Raw genomic sequence first — 23,270 nt, 5'->3', positions numbered from 1 at the left:
GAATGTCAGGCCCCCTTGTCCTTCCCAGCTCACCTCTCATAGGTGCTCAAGTCAAACTGGCACTCAGCCACTGAGCTAGGGAGAAGACCAGCCTGGCTTGCAGGGCTCTGGAGGTGACCCTGAGCAAAGGGAGCTGCTGTTGGTGGGAGGTCTGGCATGGAATTTTAGCCAGCAGAGAGTAAAAGAGGATTTGGATGAATTTCCTAGTGTTTGATGGAGCTCATCCCTTTCTAGGTACTGCTAAATCATTCTTGACAGGGATGACTTATCCCCAGGGCTCCTAAAACTGCTTCTGACAAGCAACCTTTTTTGCTGTTGGAATGTGTTGAATTTCCCCAAGCAATGTGCATCTTTGAAATATTTCATGTTAGAGAGGTATGCTTGTTCTCTGTTTGAGGTCTTCAATGCCTGCTTTTCTAAATTACACAGGAAGAATAGTGTGCTATGCCATTAGTACACAACATGAATTATTTGTAAGGAGAAGTAAACGTTTCCAGAAAGCATGTTTTAATCAGAGGTTGTTTACTAATATCTTTTACTACTTGTTGGATGATGTCTGTATTTGAATGGGAAAATAATTTTGAAATTTCTTACTGTTTTCACCAATTGTTCATTTGTATGAGAACTTATTCCCATGGTATATAAATCTTCTACAGTTCATAATTTTGGCTAAAAGATTGAAATCACACCCTAGAAGAAGAGTATGTCTTCCAAGTACAACAATGTCTGATGTCAGTGATTATATCCTGAAAATCTGTGTTGCTGAAGTTTCTGAATCCTTTCATAGACCTTACAGTATACATATGTATATTTCTGTTTTCACATCAGTGAGGACATCAACTGTTAATCTTCATGGTGAATAACTTACTCTCAGGAACAGAGAAGAAGGCTCACCAGAATATTAAATACTGTCATAAAATTACTTTAGAAAATGAAAGATGTACAGAAAAGACAGGGAGATTGTTTCTTTCTTTCTTTCTTTGTGATTTTTGTTTTGTTTAAAAATATTCTTGTTTTAAAGCTCTCATGCGCATAGCTGGTAGGATGAAAGTAGCATTACTGAGCCAGATAACTTTTAAATCTTACCACTTTAAATCTTAGTCATTACAGGTAGTGTTTTTCTCTCTAAATATTCCCATTGAAAACAGTGTAGGCACTTGCAGTGTAAAATATGATTTCATGTAACTTAGGTTCATTAAACTGTGAAAAATGTTCAGCAAAGTATATGCCTTTTAATTATAGGCGTTACACTAAATTTCCAGTCATTTCTGGAGAGGTACTATTAGTTTCACAGCTGTGGGGGAGTGCCATAATTATATTTTATATGGGAGTAGCTGCTTAAAAATCATAAATACTGGTTTGTTCTGATAGGTTTCATTTGGCTAATGCTCTGCTACCCAAATGGGATTGTTTGACAAGATATACGTGCAAATTCTGAAAAGCATTTGCAACTGTAAGATGAGAACAAAAATAGGTGTTATTTTTCCATTGTGGAAAATCTTCCTTATTGCTTAAGCTCTTCCCTAGTCTCTACATTCCCCCTCCTTTTCAGGAGGGATCAGCAAACAGCCATGGAATGAGTGAAAAGAGAGTATTTCTGTGTAAGGAGATTCAGCTGTTTTATCATCAGTTTGATGTTAGAAGAGTATTAGAAAGCCGATTTCAATTGTTCTATGCTGAACCTTTTCCAGCCTTTTTGTGTACATGTAGATGTACACATGCACATTTGTGTCTGTATGTATCACAGTGAATTGTAGTCTTTTCACATTCACAAGCTCGACATGGGTGTAACACAGAATATTGTCCAGTACAACAGTTGAAAAAAGCAAGTTATGAAAAAAGAAGTTATGATTTAGCCAAGAATTTTCCCTCAACATATTTAACCAGTTAAATGGTTTCAAGTGATGTTACTCCAACCTGGTGAGTAGTAAAAGGATAATTCATCAGCACCATCAACTTGTACCCTCATGTCAACGTGTTGAGTTTTTACTGAGTTTGGAGAATGCCCTGTGGAATATATGGGGGCTTGCTGGCTGCACTCATGCCCTACAGTGCAAACCATAACAGTAATGGCAAAACAGTAACAAACTCTCTTTACTAAACGCACTTTCTTTTTTCCTTTGGTCTTATCGCACTTTAATATCAACAATCAATACACAAAGGACAAGAAAGGAATTTTCCTTTCCCTCATGAAATCTTGTGCAGTGAGAAAAAAAGTAGGTTGAATGTAAAGTAATGTTACATCCTTGTCTCAGCCAAGGTCTTTGAAAATTTCTAAGCTTCCCTCCAGCATCTTATTACATTTGTGAAGTCAGTGTATCATCAGCTCAAAATGTTTCCTTATATTAGGTAAACAAATCACACCATGTCATTAGTCCAAGGCTTTGTCTCTTGTTGCTCAGCTTTGGAATGGACCTGCTGCCTGAAGGTGGAGGGTGAAGCCTTTCCAGTCTATAACAGACCACTCTAGCACCACTTCACAATATTTACACCAGTGATGGGTAGTGTGTATTTCCTGATACTGTGTCCAGCACATTCCCAGTTAGAAGAGAAATAGGAGTGAAAGCATATGGGAAACCTTATTCCCTTTCCTAATAACAAATACAATGGAATTACACTTTATAATAACACAGAAATATTTGTTTATGATGCACATAAATCTTGAGCTATGCTGTAAGGAAGACACATGCAGAGCTTCTATATTAAAGAATTCACATTCTGCAACTGAATCTATTTTTTTTTTTTAATTTGCTTTTATTGTTAATCATATACGGTATAGTTTCAGCAATTTACGTGTCTGGAGCTTCATTAAACATATTCTAAATTAATAATGTTATAGACTATCTAAACTGTATCAATTACAAATAAGTATAAATTAATGTTTATTTATTCCTGTATAGTCCATTAACTTCCAAATATCTGTGATAATTTGATGACAAATCTACTGTAAAGATTATTACAAAGGAGGTTTTCAATCCCTGTAGCCCTTAGGGACACAGTATTACAGGAAAATGGTAAGAACACAACCCTGATCCAGGGTCTGCTTTGACTCTTTTCCCTTGAGCCTTTCTCCCACATTCTGTACTTTACTAGGCTGCTTTTCCCCTTGGGATCCCATAGCCTCTTTCTCATCTGTGATTCCTGCCTTTTTATTCTCCTTGTGCACTTGCAGCATTAAGCAAGGCAGGTGTCATAGGTCTGGCTTGACTTCTGGTCTGGAGTTATTTCATGCCCGCTTATAGCAGGAGGAGAGGGACTCAGAAACTCTGAGGTGGCCAGGTAGGACCATCTGAGGATCACAACTGGAGCTGCTTCTGCAGAGAATATTTTTGAGACCAGTCTCTTGATATTTAAATCAATATCAAAACTTCTATCACCTAAAATGATCCTGAGCTTGGCTTTGTGTCTGTGCTATTAATGAGCAGACTAATGTACAGGCCTATAGACTTGTGAGGAGCTTAAAAACCCAGGGAATGGAAAATTACACTGAGACGAACCCTGCTGAAACAATTGGACCTCAACCAAAAAAGCACTTGTGCTTTCAAGAATCGCTAACAGTTTTAAGAGCCAATATTTCATGAGTTTCAGGGAACGAAAGCAAATACTGTATGCTGTCAACAATGTGAATTCAAACATTCTTTATATAGCCTTTACTCAAAGCTCTGATGTTTTGAGGTCGAAAACATAAGTCCTTGAAGCCTATGACTTTGATTCAATCTGACTCAGTCAATGCAATTCAACGATAATATCGAGTGAACTTTTAAAGATTGCTTAAATGTTGACATTTTTGATTTAATATGCAATGTAAAAGTTAAAGTAATAATTCTGGCTTTTACGTGAAATGAAGAGGCAGTACAAAACTGAAATATCCATTTTTTTTCTGGAGTATTCTCATATTAAAAATATCTCTCAACACACTGTGAATTATTTTCATTTTTAATTTCTGGAAGAACAGCAGTTCCAAAGCTGCATTTAATTATGATTTTTTGAAATTATTTTTTTTTAATATTCTTCAAATCGTCCACTTTCTCTTCAGTCTGCCAGAGCAGATGAGTTAGCAGAATGCCATTTTGTTTAAATCTCATTCCTGTGGAACATTCTGCATTTAATAAATCAATATTTTGCCATGGGAAACTGTTTCACTGGAGAAGTCCAAATTGATCAAATAAGATGAATAAAAACTTCATTTTCCCCTGCCTTGCCACTTTGCAGTTACAGAAGGATTTTTCACCCCTTTAGACCAAGGATAAATAAAAGGGTAAGCAGGTTGGAAAGAAGGAAAGCTATAATCCTAATCTTTAAATCTAAAAGGAGCCAGAAATGGGATAATGCCTTTTTCATTCAACATTGATGGCCACAGAAATGGACAAACTATTCCGACTTCAGGTGGGAATGACACCACACTGCCTGGGCAGTCTTTCTTTGCCAACCTTAACCAGAATTATTTGATGTACACCATACCATTCAATAATAAGTGCTGGAGTATCAAATCAGAAAAACCTTAATCCATGCGCTATTTTGCGATAAATCCTTAAAAAAAAAACACTTTAGGAATTTCTGGAGTGTTTTTACTCGTATTGGTTCTGTAGGAATCGTGAATTACTTTTTTCAATTTTTTGTTTATTTTGAAAGTAAAATTCAATTAAGGTTAAAAAAAAGGTGGTTGTTTTTTTTCATCCTGTCATTTCTTGAGATAAATTCTTAATTTTTATGAAATGTTCTGTATAAAATATTGCAACTTTCTAAATTATCACTTTTTGTATTTTATTTCTCCATTACAGGCACAGAATTTTCATCTACAAGAAATGACACATTATAATATCATGACATGAGATTATTTAGTGTTTTAAATCAGCCATGAGAGAACAGAAATAATCCTTATCTAATTTTAGCAACAAAAAATCATTTTCATCTAAATGTTGTAGAATTAGTAAGGTTTTTTACAATGTCATTTTCAATGAGAAAAGAAAAAAACAAGAACTTAAAATGAGTACAATTTTAATATTTGAAAAGGCATTTAGCATAGGCAAGTTCTGTGCTGATTAATCTCATAAACACTTAGAACACTTGAATCTAGGAGCACTGCGTATTCTGCTACTGTAAGAAGATTAAATGTATGGAGGTATATTAATTTATTAGGACAGTGTTTCCAGAACAAAAGACTGCCACCTGTCTCTGGGTTATGATGCTCTATGGATAACAGTTCTCAAATAACTTTTACTTCTTATAGCTAAGTAAATCTCTGGAAAAGCATTGCCTTGTGCATTTGGACCATGGAGAATAGCTTTATTCCTTTCACCTTCTGCATTTATGCAGTAATTGTGTTTGCTGTCTGCCGAAAATGATTACAGTTCGATACAGAGCTATGCTACATGCATGTGCATCACTTCAGAAGGATAGCACTGTGCATTTGGAACTGGCATTGTAAGAGAGATGTAGATAGCAATGCTAAGAAATGTACAGATAGATAAGACATAAAGGCCACAAAACGAAAATGAAGGATAAGCTGAAACTAATATTGGCATCCTGCTATTGAACTGAGAATGGGCTGGCAGTAAAAAAGCAGGGGGATTTAATGGAGAACCTTGTTGCTTCTAGCATGTGTGCAGCAGTAAATAAAAACAGACCTGGTGAGTGAGTAATCTGTACTGGCAGCAAAAACACATGAAAGAATTGAGAGTCTGTGGAGGGGTTCAAAGTAGTTGTGCAGCAGTGATTGCTGCAAAGGGAGTCAGGGTGCCCTGTTCAGCAAAGCAGGAGGCTGCATCTGACACTTGTTAACATCCAGCCCCCAGCAGGTCCTGCCATGCATGCACACATCACACAGCAAAGAAAGAAAATGAAGTGGTCTTACAAAACTCCTAAGCAAGGGGGCTCTGACATCTGTGGAAGGGGAAGATTTTTCAGGAACTTCCCAGCACTACAGTGCATTTTCACTAGTTTATGACTTCTAGTGAGCATGGGCAAAGTCTCTTGAGTACTGCAGTTTGCTAGCCCCACATAACAGCGCTATACTTTTCCTCAACAGGATATTTCCATTCAAATGGAAACAATAGAGGCAGATGAAAAAGAACTTTATACTTAGGGCTGAAAACACCAATCAGCGCATGCTGAGACAGTAGCAGTGACACAAGCCTATGGTATTGAGTACGATGATGGAGAACGTAGTGATTCTTCAGCTATTTCAAGTTCATTCTGCTATATATGAGGGCTGCTCTGAAAGTAACGTCTCCAATTTTATTCTGTTGGCCCACATTGTCAGCTGGTGGTATGGCAGTAGAAACTAGCCTTTGCATCAATAGCCTTTTCTATTTTGTCTCCACATGGCAGAGGGCAAGAGGGGCACCCTGGCAGAATGATGTCTTACATGGAAGCGCATATGAAGTAAAGGAGAGTCATTGAATTCCTCCATGCAGAAAAAAAAAAATGACACCCATTGACATTCACTGGCACTTTGAGTGTTGATGGAGACCAAACAATGAATGTGAGCAAATTGACGTGATGGAGGTGTGTTTCAGCAGTGATGACAGTGGATCGCATCCACTGGTGAAGGTATTTATGAGTGCTGCATGCAGGCTCTTGTTTGTTACTGGTGAAAATGCATAGCTAATGGTGGTGACTGTGTTAAGAAGTACTAGTTTGTAGCTGAAAGCTTGCTCTGTCAAACAGTACTGTTCTGCTCTTTCTATGTGCTGTAGTTTCCACGGAAACAAATAGGAGGCATGATTTTCAGAGTGACCTCACTATTTTGGCAATGATATGAAAAGTCTAGATTTAATTGAAATCATAATGTGCAACTGAACTTGCACATAGAGATGAATAGATCAGCATTCGTTACTGACAGAGTGGCGCATACTAGTCTTATTCAGGAGCTATGTGCCTGGACAGTAAACCATTGGCTATGGGTGCCAAGATTCTTAACATCCATCATCCTTTGAAACTGCATTGCCCCAGGCTCTGACATAAAGAAAGAGTCTGAGAGACAAAGGCTGATGTCTAAGTCCTCTAAATGTGTATCTTCCCAAGAGATCTCAAAGACGGTGAAGAGCGTATAATCAATGGATATACAGATGGTATATAGTCAATAGATATACAGATTGTGTGTGTGTGTGTGTGTGTGTGTGTGTGTGTGTGTGTGTGTGTGTGTGTGTGTGTGTCTGTCTGTCTCCAGGAGCTTGGCTAACGTAATTTATATTGGAGAAATGAGAGAAAGTCACTCACCCTGTCCTGGGCTCAGGAGATGAACTCCTGATGGAGCAGATCTCCAGAGAGATCCTTCCCCACTGGCAGTCAGCTCTTAAATGGGTCTAGGAGAGGTGCAGCCAGGCTCCACCCCTTCCTGCAGCACAGGAGAATTGCCTTCACCTGTGCTCCCGTGGCTGACTCATTGCTCGCCTCAGGTGATCAATCGAAGGTTCAGGCTGTGATTCAGCAGCCCCATACAGAAGAGTTAACCCATCTCTTGCCCTGGTGTTCTTGATTTTAAACTGGATATTCTCACAGGTGATTTGCACCTTTACAAAATGTTTTGTGGAGTTGTTATGCCAGTGCTAGTAGATCAAAAAGTGACACTGAGGTCTAGCTAGACTTCATCTGATGGAAAACCACAATGCATCAGGCAGGTTTATTACAGTTTGTGCTCTCTTGGCAAATCCTGAATGCTTTGCAATGCATTCTCTTCTTCAGCTTGGCCAGTCGATATGGACACAGAATATTATTTGGTGTCATAAACATAAAATACATAATGATTTTTTCATCAAGTTTGACTCTGTGTGTGTGTCCTTACAGTCACTGCAGAAAAAAAAGACAATAAACTGTCCAATGCATGGAAATCCCATTTGGCAGTGAAACAGTTATATCAAATTGCCACTATTTAAAATGTTCAATGAAATCACTCTTCCTTGTTGTTTGTTTATTTCTTAGAGTAGCTACACATGGATCTTATAAAATTTCCTAACTAAAATAGTTTCTTGCAAAGTGAACTTCTTTGGATGAATCAAAATATTTGTATGCAAAGCTCTATTCTCCAACAAACTGCTGAAAGCAATATATGATTCACTCTAACAATTCCAAGCTATGTATGACTCATGTTGAAGAATGCAGTCAGAAGGTCATTTGTTCTCAGGTCTCTATGAAATTACTGGGACTCTGTATGTGTCCAGAGGAAAAGGAAATCATTATGAAAAGTATCCACCCTTTTGGAGAAAGCCTGTCTCCCAGCAGAGAAAGTCTTTCTTTGGAGAAAGTCTATCTCCTGAGAGACAAACATGCAGCTCAATGAAAGCAATACTCATATACCAGTTTTTGATCACTGTCGTTTATTTTTCTGAAGGGAAAACAGGAGCTTTGGTTTGAAGGTTATCCTATTGTCTGCTACCACAATCTGTTATGACCCACCAGTTTTGAAGTTCTGCATGCTGATATGCAACATTTTCAGGAATTATAATTTAGAGTCCACTTACTAAAATTTGATTTTGGACTTCGGAGTGATTCTGAGCCCAGAATCTGACACGCCACTCACACTAGTCTCTTCTGCTGCCCTCAGGGATTTCGTATATTTTACTTAAAAGCTCTTACACTCTTCTGCTACTGTGATAAGAAGACAAGTAGAGACTTGCAGCACTAGAAATAAAAAGTATTAATTGTAGGCATCTATGACCACATTAGTAGAAGAGACAAAAAAAAAAAAATCACAAATTTGTGTGGACGTATGCATATATGTGTAGATATGAATCTATCTAAGAATTCAAAACCAGACATAAACAAAGATTTGTTTTCATACTGTTTTATGACTTAAAGGTGGACAGAAAATTGCCAGTTAAATATTGCTGAATATTTTTAGTATCAACATACTCCTTCTTATCTTTGAGTTTTTCTGTTCTCTCATCATTTTGTCCATCCTTCTATCCAGTCACTCTTTTTCTGAACATTTGTGTTTTCAAATTGTTTAAATAATACTAATGATATTAATAATACTAGATTGAGGTGGAGTGACAATGGCGAAATTGAAGTTGCTTAAGTAACACTGGTGGTAAAGCAACTGCAATGTATATAGGACATTCATAGTAATGTGCTTTTTGCTGCATCAGGTGCTTTTAAGGCATAATTATGACTGCTTTTTACATCTGCATTGGCTAGCCTTTTTTGAAAGGTATTCCATCACTTAGAGTGCTGTTTTATTATACAGGGAACAATTGTTAGTGCACCTTTTTAAGTAACATGCATTGTTTTAAAACACAGGTTACTGTAGGCCACTTGAGAGGTTGATATAAAGCAGCCATGCTTTTTGGCTCCTACTGATTCCCTAAACTCCATGAAAACAAATTAAATGAAATTAAATGAAGCTAAATAAAACAAAGAGAACCACATACATCTTCAAAATATATTCCAGTATGACACATCCTATGACTGCAGACTTATTTTGTTGAAGGCATTCAGGAAATAGGTGTGAACTTAGGAAACTCACAGAATTGTAGACATAAGACTGTGTCAAATAATAACAGTGCTAGGCACAGACTATGAGCAGTAGCTGTTGCACACTTTATGAACTAGACTAAAGAACCCATGCCCTTTCTACATATTAAAATGTATTGTTCTGTGTTTGTTTTTTTGTTTGTTTAAATCAGAATTCATTATGTTTTGAACATTAAACTATCTACTTCCTATAGCTGCTCAAAAAGCCGGAAAAATTAAGGAGTTTGTCTTTTTTTTAAAAAAAAAAAAATTGTTTTCTTGTTTTGTGAAAGATTAAGCTTTTTTTTGAAAGAAAAGTCTGTTTTGTGAGATCCTCCCACAAGCAATATCAAAGTGCACTGCGCAAAAGTCAGTGTGTTCTCTGGGAAAAGAGAGATACTCTTTTAATATGTGAGACATGTGGAAGCAATGTAATTATCTAAATGAACAGGATGAAAGTACTAGACAATTGGAGTTTCTTGACTTTGTTTTACAGTAAAAGTACAGTTTTATGCTGAAGACCTATCATATCTTTAATGGGAAATCTATAACACGAGAGAACCCCAGATCTATTATAATTCAGATAAGGTGCCTGGGCAGACAGTCAATCCCCCAGGCTGCCAAAGAGAAAAATAAATGTTTTGCTGACGGCAAAGGAATTGTGTTTTTTCACTATGTCACTGCTGAAATTGTGAATGAAAGAGCAGTCTTTACTGAAACCAAAATTAGAAAAGAGCTGAAGTATAAAATGCTTTTTGTGATGTTTCTAGACAAGGCACTTGAGCAGTATTCAACACTAGACAGAAGGAACAGGGAGACTCAAGAGATATCAACAAAGAAAATATTGAAAGATCAGTCTTCTCTGCTGAAGTAGAATGGCATAGACACTCCCATTAAAAAAAAAAAAATTGCCTGATTATTAATTTTTTCTTATAATGCATTCTCAATTGCTCTTAAAATTCATTTTGTAAGTCTTTAAGATCATCCAAATGGAAACTTCCGAATTTCTGTTCATTGTGTTTTTCACTACCATTTTCAAGTGCTTTAAAGGGTGTCGTTATGGTAATACTTAGGCTGTAATGACTAATGCTCAGCTGTCTGCTCTAACATCCAATGCTCGTACATCTTCTGCTTTCAGTTTCTCCCTGTTATTGTCCATTGACGTGGTTACTTTATTGGCAGGAGTTTCTTACTATAGAAGGACTAAAGGAATGACTAGTGTATCTCACGTTATCAGAAAGGAAATGATTGCTTCAACTTTTGCTGAAGGTAAAAGACACAGATGAATTAACAATTAAAAATAAGATTTGTTTCCAATTCCTATCTGCAGCACCAGGAATTTCAGATTTTGCTAAAGCACTGGGGATTGATTTGGGGAACTGATAATGAGTACATCTGGAACTAAGTGGAGGGAGATGGAAGTATTTGGCTACTGCAACTTCTATCATCATCTCTCCACAGTTCTGAATTCTAAAAGGGTATAGGAGAGGAGGGCATCCAGAGAAAATCTGTAGAAACCTGAGTCAGAAATTCAGTTATCCATTATTGTCCTCCTGGACTCCTTTGTCTGCTCTTGACTACTGCTGCCAAACTTCTATGTAAACTTGGGCATATGTTGCAATACTAGGTGCAAAGGGATGCAGAAATACACTATTGTCTGTTGTCAAACAGGTCTTCCTTATCCACATGCCTGGATTGGATCCTTGCTACCAATCCTCAACAGCATGAGAGGGAAGGGATTCCAGAAGAACTGAAGCAGAAATAGAGCATTGGTCCACAGCAGCTTATTAAATTCCTTCCTTCAAAAGTTGAGAGTTTGCATGAACATGTAGCACACAGTATTACTCATCCTGCATCTACCTGCAGCTTTTTACTGAATACTGCTCTGTTATACCTGATGATGTGGCTCAGAAATTTCTAACTGTTCTATCTGAAAGCAATTTGCTTTGCAGAAAAATCAGGAAAAGCATATGCAAGAGAGATTCTGTTATTGAGTGCAGACTCCTACTGAGCCAGTACTCCTTAATTTGGAATTATCAGAAAAGATGTGACTCCAGCATGAGTTCTTGCCTTTAAAATACTAAGATGAGCAAGAAATCACACCTTTTAAGTGTTCTAGGCATTTTAATGATGGTTAAAGTCAAAGGCAAAGTGCAGATTTATGGAAGCGAGGAGGTGTCAGAGATTAATGCAATTTTTTTTTTTCCACTGAAGTGAGTGGACTGAAGGTTAGAGCAGGGAAATGGGGGAGAATGCAGACAGGTTATTTGATGCTGCTAGGAAAAGCAGAGTCCACACCCAGGTAAGAATACATAGGACATTCCAATAGTATTGCTCCATCATTTTATTACATCTCAGCACAAGGATGATTCTTGTGCAGCAATTAGGGGCAACAGAGAAAAGGAAAACATAGCTTTTAGAAAAAGGGGCTTTGTGTGGTGTTGGTATTATTTTGAGAAATTTCTCTTTGCTTATTGGCTCCAGCTGGGAAAGTAAGGGAAGCAGGTGGCTTGCTCTTGAGAGGGTCCACCTGGAAGAAGGTTATAGAAGGGAAGCTGTTCTGCATTTTGTTTATTTGTTTATTTATTTACTTTAGGTGGAAGAATGTTTGCTTGTAATGTGATCTTGCAGGGTTGTTTTTTTTTCGTTTGTTTTTAATTTGTGCTGTTTTAAATGATTATTCCCAGATCAGAAAGTGTGGCTAGGGAGGGTGCTGAAAGTTTCCTAGTGATTGCTCTGGGCCTTTCCTAGGTGAAAATATAAATAATATATAAATAATGTATTTTGCGACTTTGTACAATAACAGCAGCAAAGGAAAATCCTTCATGAGATCTCACTACCTGTTTGAGTAATGCTACTGCTTGTGCTCACTTATAAAGAAATCTAAAGATAAATGTTCTGTATTCTTTCTGTGTGGCAACCCCCAGAGAATACAAAAGCAGATATTTCTAGTTGTTTTTGCTAAACCACTGATGACTATCATAGACTCATCACATGGTCAAGAACCAAAATAATTTGCAAGTACACGAATTCAGTAATTCTGCAAAGTAACCGAAGAGTTCTTGAGTCTTTTGCCTTCTAAAATCAAGCAGAGAGATAATATATTGGCAGGAGGGAAAGAGAGGAATTCATTTGTAGGGGCTCTGATAGATCTCTGCAAAGCTTAGGAAAATAGCTTTCTGTGGCTCTGCTGAGTTCCTGTTTAATTACTTAGCCAGATATGACCTTGCACAACTTCTGTAATACAAGGGACTAGGAGATCTTTTGTGGTAAATAGAGCCCATAATAACTCTGTTTTCTAATCTCTGTTTCTTCAGCTGATGCCACCCTTTATAAAACTATATATATATCCTCGAAGCACCTAATTGAGGAAAGGCTTTGTGAGAGGATAAAAACATTCAAGTTGCAGGAAGTAATTACACAGGAACAGTGTTACTCGTCTTTTTATTGCTACATATGAATACTGTTATCAAAAAACTCATTTCTAGTCATGTGTCCTTTGGATTGGCAATTATTATACACTTGGTCACTGGGAGGAAATTCCTAAGAGCTTAAATAGAGGGATGTTATTTGACAGTATTTTTAACACAGTTTCAGAAGAGTGCATCTGTTTCCAGTTTTCTTGTATGCATCTGGGAATCTGGTGCATATAAAAGCATTCCCAAGCAACACTAGTGTCTATGGCACCTTAAGAGTCTAACAGAATCCCAAATAAGTTTGCAAAATGAATCTGTGCCAGCTTTAATGACAAGTGCTACAAACTGAAGGAACTGAAGAAGTAGTGATGTGGTATAATTCAGTGAATTGTACTATGCTGAGAAACTTCTTCATTACAAACAGCACTTCATGTTTGGTTTGTGGGTGTTTTTAAAGTATTGTATAAATAAGTCCATGTTGGAGATACTGATGTAAACATCTGTTACAGAAGATGGGATGAAATGAATTTTGATGTACACAATACTGTTCATACGGACTATGATTTTTGTGCTAAATATACCTGAAATATGCAGCTTGGAAAAGAAAGGAAATGGTCTAAATTTTTTGTTTGTTTCTCATTCAACGTTTATTCTCGTTGAACAACATAAAGAGCCTGTACAATTCTCACAGAATCATAAAAGTTGGAAAAGACCTCTAAGAACATGTAGGCCAACCATCCAGCTACCACTGATACTGTCCACTAGACCATGTCCCTAAATACAACATTCAACCTTTTCTTGAACACCTCCAGGGATAGCAACTCCAGCGCCTCCCTGGGCAACCTGTTCCTGTGCATCACACTGTTTCTGAGAAGAAATTCTTCCTTATACCCAACCTGAACCACTCCTGGCACGACTTAAGGCCATTCCTTCTCATCCTACCCAGGAGAAGAGGCCAACCACCACCTCACCACAATCTCCTTTCAGGCAGTTGTGGAGAGCCATAAGGTCTCCCCTGAGCCTCCTTTTCTCCGGATTAAACAATCTCAGCCACTCTCCATCGGACCTATGCTCCAGACACCGCACCAGTTTCGTTGCCCTTCTCTGAACACACTCCAGGGCCTCAACATCTCTCTTGTCGCAAGGAGCCCAAAATTGAACAAAATACTTGAGGTATAGCCTCACCACAGATGAAAACAGGGGGGCAATCACCTCCCTGCTCCTGCTTTCACTCTTACAATACACATACAAGGCAAGCACAACCGTTGCCTCCGTGTGTCACCTCCATGCATTTCGTGGCAGTCTCCCACTGTGCTGTGGAAACACAGCCCCCTTTGAGCAGCTAGTCACAATGCTTAGCAATATTTTGACATTGCTTAAGTATTAGCCTCCTAAATGTTGTTTTCCTTTGCTATTTTGTGTTTTGACCAAGGAGGCTGCTTTGTTATGAGAAGTGAAGCCAGGCTCACTGGCTCTTAATTGCTTTCTTTCCCAAGTGACTTCTGAGATTTTCCTCTAACTCACTGTAATTATCTTTTACTGTAAACTAACTAAAGTACACCCTGATTTTTTTTGTCATATTCATTAGCAAGCATTCTGCTTTGAATGCTGCTGTATTCTGAGAATGTCTAGTCTGATTTGAAATGAAAGCCCCAGTTTGACATGCAGAATAGTAACGGATGGTCAAGGTGCAGAATCTCTTTACATGGGAGCATCATCTAAAAGGGAAATAAACTATCCCTTCCAAAAGTGTGCCTGATGGGGAAGTCAGTTCTGAGCTTGTGCCTGCAAAAGATATCTCACCATGGTTTGTGTTTGTTATGTGATTTCTTCTCTGAGACCAAGAGAGAATTTATCCCGTGAATGAAACTATTTGTAGTATTGCAATGGAGGTGGGCTACTTGTTCAGCACTTGAGAAGGGTGGGAACAATGAAAGCTTCCCTTCAAAACTTGACTTGAATATAATCCATAAAGAGAGGTCTCACCATGCTTAATATTATTATTATTAAAGTCTGAAGCCTAGCAGATCCTTTCTCTTGTTGTTAAGGTATTCAGTGTTCTGGACTGTTCAGTTTTCAGATGGCTGAATGTGTGCAGCATACAAAAGTGATGCTGAATGCTTTTAGCAGCTAGAATTCTGACATTCAGCTCCTCACATAGCCCTCAGATCTCCAATTGTGTCCTGTATCTCCCATAAAGAATGATGATGGGACATGGCTGCTCTGCCAAGCATAAGTGAAAGGTTTGTCTACGAGCATTGTTGATTTCTGGATAAAAAGGAAAATGATATGGGGCTTTTCTTGGGGCTTGGAGATTATTTCAGATGACAGTATGGTTTGAATTTACAAGTGTCTTGACGTAGGTGTTCTGTTCAAGTAATAGGGACTTCTTAATCAATATAGATAAGACTCTAAAAGCTCTGTGTGCAAAAAGCTCACTTGGAAAAACTTGTTCCACAATTGCATTTTTAGCTAATTTCCTCTTTTAGATGGGCCCTTTGTCAATGTGTTTTATCATGCATTTCTTCAGAGGAAACACTTGATCACTTAGCTTGTGTGTAGTGCTTGGATCACAAGACACCAGGAATATCTAATGCAGGCTCTTTAAGTGTCTGGATGCTGCTCTGATGATCTATCATACTCCTGGTTTGATTAATAGTTTTCCAGTGTTTTATTTGTATGAAACTACTCTTTTTGGAGGCTATTATATCACTCTCTTAGTGATCCAGATGAGTTGGCAGGCAAATGTAAAGCTCATAGAACTGGAAATAAGTATTAAGAAACAAAATAGATATCTAGGTGTTAAAAAAAAAAAAAAAGAAAAGAAAGAAAGAAAAAGGAGGCTTGCTTATTGCTCACAAAAGCAGTAGAGTATTTACATGAAAATTCTATAATAAAGGCTAGAGAATGTAATGTTGCATGCTTAGGAGCTTCAGTTAATATCTGAACATGATTCTCATGCATGTGGAAAATCGCAATAAAGTAATTTTCATGCAGTAGACTTCTGTCTATTCATGCAGTATAGACTTCTGTCTATTTACCTCTTTAAGTCTGCATGTCTTCCTATAGTGCATGCACTTTTAAGAATTAATCTAGACAGATATAATTGAGTCTCTGAATATAAAGACTATGAAAATAAGTTTGAAAAATTCTCCAAAAAGTAGTCTGTGAACAATCAGATACTTAGGTCATTTGCTAAAGTGTAGGCTGTGCTTTCAACCTATCACTAGTAACTTTGGATTCTTATCTGTTAATGAAAATTATCCTGCTAAGCCCTGAAAGTCAAACTGTGACCAATTTTTCCATTCCTTTTTTATTCTATTTTGATATAGTGATAGTTATGGGAGATTTCAAAAAATGAACAATCTTTCATTGTTCTGTTCATTTTTCAATAATAATGACAGAAATAACAGCAAATGCATATAAATGGAATTTTTATATATGTCATAAGCAGACATACACATATATGTATATTCAAAGGGGGGGGGGGGGGAATTAATGCAGTGTAAAATGTGTTCTTATCTGAGTTCAGAGTTCTCAGCAGTAAATTTGCTCCAGAAATGGAGATGCCTTTGTCTTAGTTTGGAGAGAAAAAAATGGTTATGTGAGGTATTCAAATGTTTTTGTTCTTTTTTATCCACTTTCTCAAGTGAGCAGTACTTACAAGAGTGAGAGGCGGTCAGTATGTTTGCTATATACTTTATTGTTTGAGGCCATGTCCATGCATTCAACATACTTGAATGCATCTCTGTATGCATGTGAGTAAAGAGACATTTAAAACAGCCTGGGGTTGTTTCCGTATTTGCTGGGTATATTTATGTACTTTGAGCCTTTAAACAGAAGTGGGACTCTCAGTTTTTTGACCCTTTGTCTCCTTGTTACCAATGAACATGTTTGCATCCAGGTTGGTATTCCCCAGTTCTTGCCTTACCTTGACATCGTTGACATTCATCCTTGTTCCCTCTTTCCCAACAAAGATGTCATCAATGTCAACCAGAATGTATCTCTCCAAGGACAGTGTGAGCTTCTTCCCTGACAGAAAAGAGATGGCATCAATAAAGATCAGCTTGTGCAACCAGAAGGTCAGGTTGTTTCCAAAAAGAACTCTCTGAATCCCATCATGAAGCCCCAAGTCCTGGATGACAGTTGCATACAGAGCAGCCTTTGGCAATGCCATGGGGGTTGGCCTGGAAGTCTGCAGTTCAGTTAAAAGCACAGGTTGGTAGGTGGAATGGTTGAAGTGGAAAACTGTCCAGTCTTCACCAGGCAGTGGGCCTTTCTCAGTCCGTGGTGCTTTGGTAATGCGCAGAAGGGGAGACTGAGAGTTTACAACACAATCTTTGAGGGCAATGTTATTGTAAAGATGTAATGGCAAGCCTTTCAGTTTTGTACTTGGGGAGCTGTTCTCATTGGCTTTATGAAAACCAATTATGCTAACACTGTATTCCACGCAGTATTTTTCCAGAAGCTCTCTATTCCACGAGTCCATGGATACATACTTTAAAATATTCTCATATATAATAATTGTATATTTTCCTCTTCCGTTGTCTGTGAGAGGGGGAATATCTCCCTTGGCAGGTGCGATGACCATGTGGTATTGAAATCTGCTGGATTCAAGGATGGCTATGATGTCTTGTCCCAGCTGGGAGTACTGACTTTCCACAAAGAGAAGGATGGTGGAATCAGTTTTAGATGGATCGATTGGCTTAGCTGTTTTCAGCTCCATGGACCTGTATGGTAAAAGCTTGAGATCTTCACACTCTGCTTCTCCAGTGGTTTCTGCAAGAGTCATCTCCTGCTTGTAGCCAGTGTACAGGTAATAGGCAGAAATGACAATACTTGCTAGGCAGAAGGCAGCCAGGAGAATGACTAGTGTTCTGAAACTTCTTCGGAGCCTCACTATTAGATTCATCTTTTGTAAGACTTCCAACTTGACTTGGACTCGTTGCTTTTTGGTTTTCTCTTTCTAAAGTGCCATAATAACAGTGAGACGCAGAGGTGTTGATTCCTCTCCTGAGCCGTTCATGTGACCATTGCAGTGCATTTATGAAGTTGTTGGAGAGATTATAAAGCTGTCGGAGCAGGAAATCAAAAGATCTGGAAAGCTAAATTGAAAGAGGCTTTCTCAGAATGCAGCAGTTGCCAATAATCAATGAAGAAAACTCTTAACATTATCTGCAACAACAAGTAAAATAAAAGTAAATAAAATCCATAAAGCAATTAAAAATGCATGTTAAAAAAGACAATGATATCAGCGATATAAGTTGAGAGGGAGGCTCAAGCGCTATTTGAACAGTTCAAATGTTGCTTGCTTTCTTTAACAAACCAGAGCTGCTTCTATTTTATTATGTTGGCTCACAATGTCAGAGGTGGATGTTGGTGATAAAACAGTGGAGGTTGAACTTACCTGCCAATATTCTGTTACATTTTGTTGCAGTGCGACAGGTGGCAGCAGAGGGATTACCTGGCATAATGGTGTCTGACATGGAAGTGCATATGAAGCAAAGGTGTGCCACTAAACTCTTCCATGTGGAAGAAAAATGGCACCCATTGACATGCATCAATGCTTGCTGAATGTTTCTGGAGATCAAACAGAGGATGTGAGCACAGTGAGGTGGTGCTGGGTAGTGTGTTTCAGCAGTGATGACAGTGACATGAAAGACAAGCAACTGTGCACAGCTATTACACCACAAAATGCAGAGCAGAGGGAGTTACTGCTGAGGCTGGCTGAGAGTTTACTAAAGTTTTACGTAGTGTTAGTGACCCTGCTGTGTGTCACGTGGCAGTTAACAAAACCAGCAAAGCAAGGTGGGTAACTTCTGCACTGAGTTTAATAAGCAGTCAAAAAAAGTGTGAAAAGTGCCCTGTATTTAGTAATGTCTACTGTGTGAAGGGTGAAATAGAAAAGAAATGCAGCTATTGCTAAGAAATTAAAATCATGAAGTTAATTGGAAGACTATCTTCCCCTTCCTCCCCTCCCCCTCCCTGAATCCCATTGGTACTTCTTTCATTCTGCAGTTTGCTGTGTGCTTGTTGGGATCTCACTTCTTATTAAAGCTCTAATTAAGATTTTATAAAAAGATAAAACCAGATCAAGTGAAGCATTGTCTATGGGGCCGTGCTTCAGATGCAGTGACATTGATGAGTCACTCAGCCCGACTCTGAGGGTTTATTGGATTAGGAGAACTGCTCTCTCTGTGGGAAGGACAGCCTAGTGGGGGAGAGGGGGGAGGGGGAGTAATCTCCTCACAAAACAGCTAATTGCAGCAAGTCTTAGTTTTGTTAGCATGTGAGATATCTTGGAACAATGATTAACACCCTCCCACACACACCTTGGACTTTGCATCTTCTGCTTTCTTTGTGCACTAGAGGGCAATATTTTCTTGCTTTTTGCCAGATAGCACCTGTTCTCACCTCAACTCACAGAGCAAACAGCCCTGTCCTCATGCTCTTTCCAGAAGGGTCTCACAAATCATCCAGGCATGTAAAGCACCTTAATTGAGACACTTATGTTTAATAAATATATAAAATAAAGAGGGTTTCTGTTCTAAAAAATCTGCTGCTAAATTGCAATGAATACTAACTGGATGTCTCAATCAACATCTTCAGTGCAAGGGGGAATTGCATTCAAGGAGACCTAAAACTGCACATTTCTCCTTGCTGTTCTGTCTTGCTGGATCTCTCTCTGGCATTGCAAGCTCTCCAAATAATACACTTTAGCTAGTTCTTCACTGTTATTATCACTTATGTTGCTAGAAAAAAAAAAGCCTGCAAATTCATAAAAAACAAAAATATTTTTTAATCCCAAATTAGTTAATATAAATATCACTACTAAAAATATCTCCTAGTTATCTAGAATAGTATGTAGTTTCTAATTATGTAGAAGAGTATGCTTGTTGTATACAAATATTATCACAAGCACAAGTATTCAGTTATCTATCTTGAAGCTGTGAATGTCCTGTCTCTGGAAGTGTCCAAGACCAGGTTGGTTGGGGCTCTGGGCAGCCTGATCTGGTGTTGACAGCAAGAAAAACAGCGTGAGGCAGGGGGTTGGATCTGGATGGTCTGTAAGGTCCCTTTCCCCTCTAACCTGAGCAATTCTATGATCTAGACATGCAATATGAAGATTAATTAAAAATTTAGACTTCCAGGAGGAAATCTGGATTTGGAGCAGGTCCCTTTTTGTGTTGTGTATTGCATTTGAGCTCATCTGTTGAACTGATTATATTGTTCAGTTTAAATAAATTAAAAAAAAAAGTGTGAAGTAATTAAAGTTTATGAAAATAAATCAGCTCTATTAGCCTCCAGTGGGACATTTTCCAAAGCGTAATTGGAAGTTAAGTGCTGTTTGTGCCTTTTAAACTCTTCCTCCTCAAAGTTCAACAGCTTTATATTCACTCAAAAATTCAAAATTCTTTAGAGTGTTTCTGTACTATATTAATTTGAAAACATGAAAATAGGCCATCATTCATAATTAGCTAATGTAGTTTCATTTTAGAAACTGGTATTTGAGGGCCTGTGAACCAATGATAACTGGTCAAAGCACACTGACTCTTCAGGGACAAAGAGCTGGGTACACTTATCAAGGAATTCTGCTTATGTTTTCCCAGACTTGATCCTTTAGTAGGTGTTTCAGTCTTGTGTTTAGCTGTCTCTCTAGACACAGTGTCCCTGGCCAGAAATTGTACAACTGTACGTTGAGGTGCCACACATATCTGCAAGAATTGTCAATTTTCTTTAACTTAGGCATCCTGGAAGTTTGAAAAATTCATTTATTTGCTGAATACTTGCTGCTTCCTCATACAAATGCATCTGATTGCTTAAAGCATACTGATATTGAAGATGATTGATAGGGAGATCAAGACTCAAGGCTAAAAAATGATAGCACAGTAGTGAGAAGAAATAACATGTTATTAATGCCTTGTGTTAGCACAGCACCAGGAATAAAAGCTAAGCTGACTCTCTCATGGTCCAGTTTCTGAGTATGGATCTTCTAACAGCGTGTAGTGATTTTAGCACATATTTCAACCAAAATAGGTGCAACTAATGGATAGGGAAACACGGACGATGCAGAATGCAGCTCCGTATTGCAAAATCAGCTTGCTATTTCTGTTGAGGGATCACTGCATTAATGAAGTTATTGCCTGGGTAAATAAAGAGTTCTATTAAGACTGAGTGTTGCTGCCTTGTGTTCAGAAGAAATACATGATATGTTAGTGGTCTGGCTTGGGTATCAGGATAGCAGCAGGTATCTGGTGCTTGGGCTGCCAGCCCAAGTGAAGGGTGGGGAGAACACTGCCTGGCAGGGGTATCAGCTCTTCTGTCATTGTAGCCAGGCTAAGGTTCTGGTTTGGCTTATGAAAAGCAGAAATCTTGGTTAACACCAAGTAAACTTGTTTTTATCCATGTTGTTGATTGATTGAATAGGCTTCACATCTGTAGCAGGTTAACAATACATTGCTGACTACAAGGCTACATAGAGGAGCAGTGCACTTTCTGTAATATGGTGATTTCTGGCTGCCTGTCTCAGCCAGTGCAATGCTCTATGTGCACCTCATCTGGAAACAGGCCAGGGCTTCCTCTCATCCTATTCCAGTATAAATCAGAAGTCAGCATGTCTTTATTTTCTATATATAAAACTTCTCTTTAGGCTAAAATCTTTCCTCTTTTCCTTCCTTTCTATGCTTATATGACTTCTGCCATTTATTAGCAGTCTAATGATCCATGACACCAGCTTACTACTCCTTACATAATGACTGCTCATTCAACAGAGAAACAAGAGAACCAATTCAAGTGAAAAATAATTCCTGTTGACCACAGGCAAATGTTCAGGGTTTCTGCTCAGTGCAGAGAGAGAATAGCCCTTATGCTGTTTTAAATCTTTCTGGATTTTAGGAAGGCCTTTGATACTGTCCCTCACAACATCCTTTTGGACAAGTTGTCCAACTTTGAGATAAGCATATAGATGCTTTTCTTGACGATGAGCTGGCTCAGCAGTAGAGCTCAGTGCCATTGTGAATGGAGCTACATCTGCCCAGTGTACAGTCACTAGTGACATTCCCCAGCACTCAGTTTTAGGGCCAGTTTCGTTCAGCACTTTTTCAGTGATCTGGATGCAGGAGCGGAGTGCATCCAAAACAAGTTTGCTGATTACACTAAACTGGGAAATACAGTTGGCTCTCAAGGGACAAGAGGCCTTGCAGAGAGATCTACATAGATTGGCATGTTGGGTAATCATCAATGGCATGAAATTCAACAAGGATAAATGCCAGGCTCTGCACCAGGGAGAGAGTAATGCCAGACACAATTACAGACTGGGAGATGAGTGGCTGCAGAAAGCCCTGTGGAGAGACTTGGTTGACAGTAGGCTCTGAGTCAGAAGGTGCGCCCTAGCAGCCAAGAGGGCAAACAACATTGTGGGTGCATTAAACACAGCACAACCAGTCAAAAGATTTGATTCTCCTGCTGTATTTAGTACTGGTGTGGCCTCACCTTGACTATTGTGTGTATTTCTGGGCTCCATAATATAAAAAGAATTTACGGTACTTGAATGTGTCCAGAGGAAGACAAAAAAATCTGGGCTGCGGGGTATCTCCTTTGAGGAAAGGTGACCTCACTGCTCTCTTCCTGGCGATGGGAAGTGGACAGTGACTTACCAGGCTCTGCACTCCAGCAACCAATGATAAGATACATGGGAATGGCACAAAGCTGCACCAAGGGAGGTTGAGACTGGACATTAAAAAAAAATTGATTTACCATGAGGGTGGTCAAACACTGGAACAGGCTTTGTTAATAAAATACTTTAACTTCTGTTTAGCCCTGAATTGATCAAGCAACTAGACTTGATGGTCTTCATAGGTCACTTTCAACTGAACTATTTGTATTATAGTGCACCTGTAATATTGGAAAGACTACGATCTTATGCATGAAAGAACACTTGGAAACTAGCTATTTGAGTTCCAAATTTCTTAGCTTTTTAAATTTACCACATGATTTCAGAACTTGAAGAAAATAATGCTTCCCTGGTGGAAGGGCAGCTGAAGGCATATCTGAAGATGAGTTTTACACATGCACATTCTCATGTGTACATATATGCAAATACACCTCTTAACAAATACATCAGATCTCCCATCTATCATATATAAGGATATACTTAGTGAGTCCTCAGACTCTTTAGTCTTAATAAAGAAGGTAACATCTGACTGATACAGACTAATTAATGTGAAGCTAACTTTTGATCTCACTCCAGGATCACCAAAGTTGGTTTATTTTTATTATGCTTAGTATTGCTAAGTGTGATTTGAAGCACATTAATGGTTTTATTTACTTCCGTGCTCAACTTGTCTTTTAACTGAGTAGGAGACATAAGGCCCACTTTCTTGAACATATATGATAGCTTAC

General features: G+C 38.4%; 1 protein-coding gene and 1 long non-coding RNA gene across 18 annotated transcripts in view; one reads left to right on the top strand and one right to left on the bottom strand.

The window, feature by feature from the left end:
• LOC116216567 (uncharacterized) overlaps nt 1-23,270 on the top strand; it is a 488,234-nt gene that overhangs the window by 107,752 nt on the left and 357,212 nt on the right. The gene's annotated exons all lie outside the window — the stretch shown is intronic.
• NDST4 (N-deacetylase and N-sulfotransferase 4) overlaps nt 1-23,270 on the bottom strand; it is a 102,710-nt gene that overhangs the window by 68,815 nt on the left and 10,625 nt on the right. Inside the window, exon 2 of the mRNA XM_010709954.4 lies at nt 16,801-18,044. Coding sequence (XP_010708256.2) covers nt 16,801-17,781 — 981 coding nt within the window. The 5' untranslated portion in view covers nt 17,782-18,044. The remainder of the gene's footprint in view (nt 1-16,800; nt 18,045-23,270) is intronic.

This window comes from Meleagris gallopavo, chromosome 4 (genome assembly GCF_905368555.1).
Source record: "Meleagris gallopavo chromosome 4, MGAL_WU_HG_1.1, whole genome shotgun sequence".
Taxonomy (NCBI): domain Eukaryota; kingdom Metazoa; phylum Chordata; class Aves; order Galliformes; family Phasianidae; genus Meleagris; species Meleagris gallopavo.
Note: the sequence above shows the minus strand (reverse complement) of the source record. Positions and strands in the feature narration are given on the sequence as shown.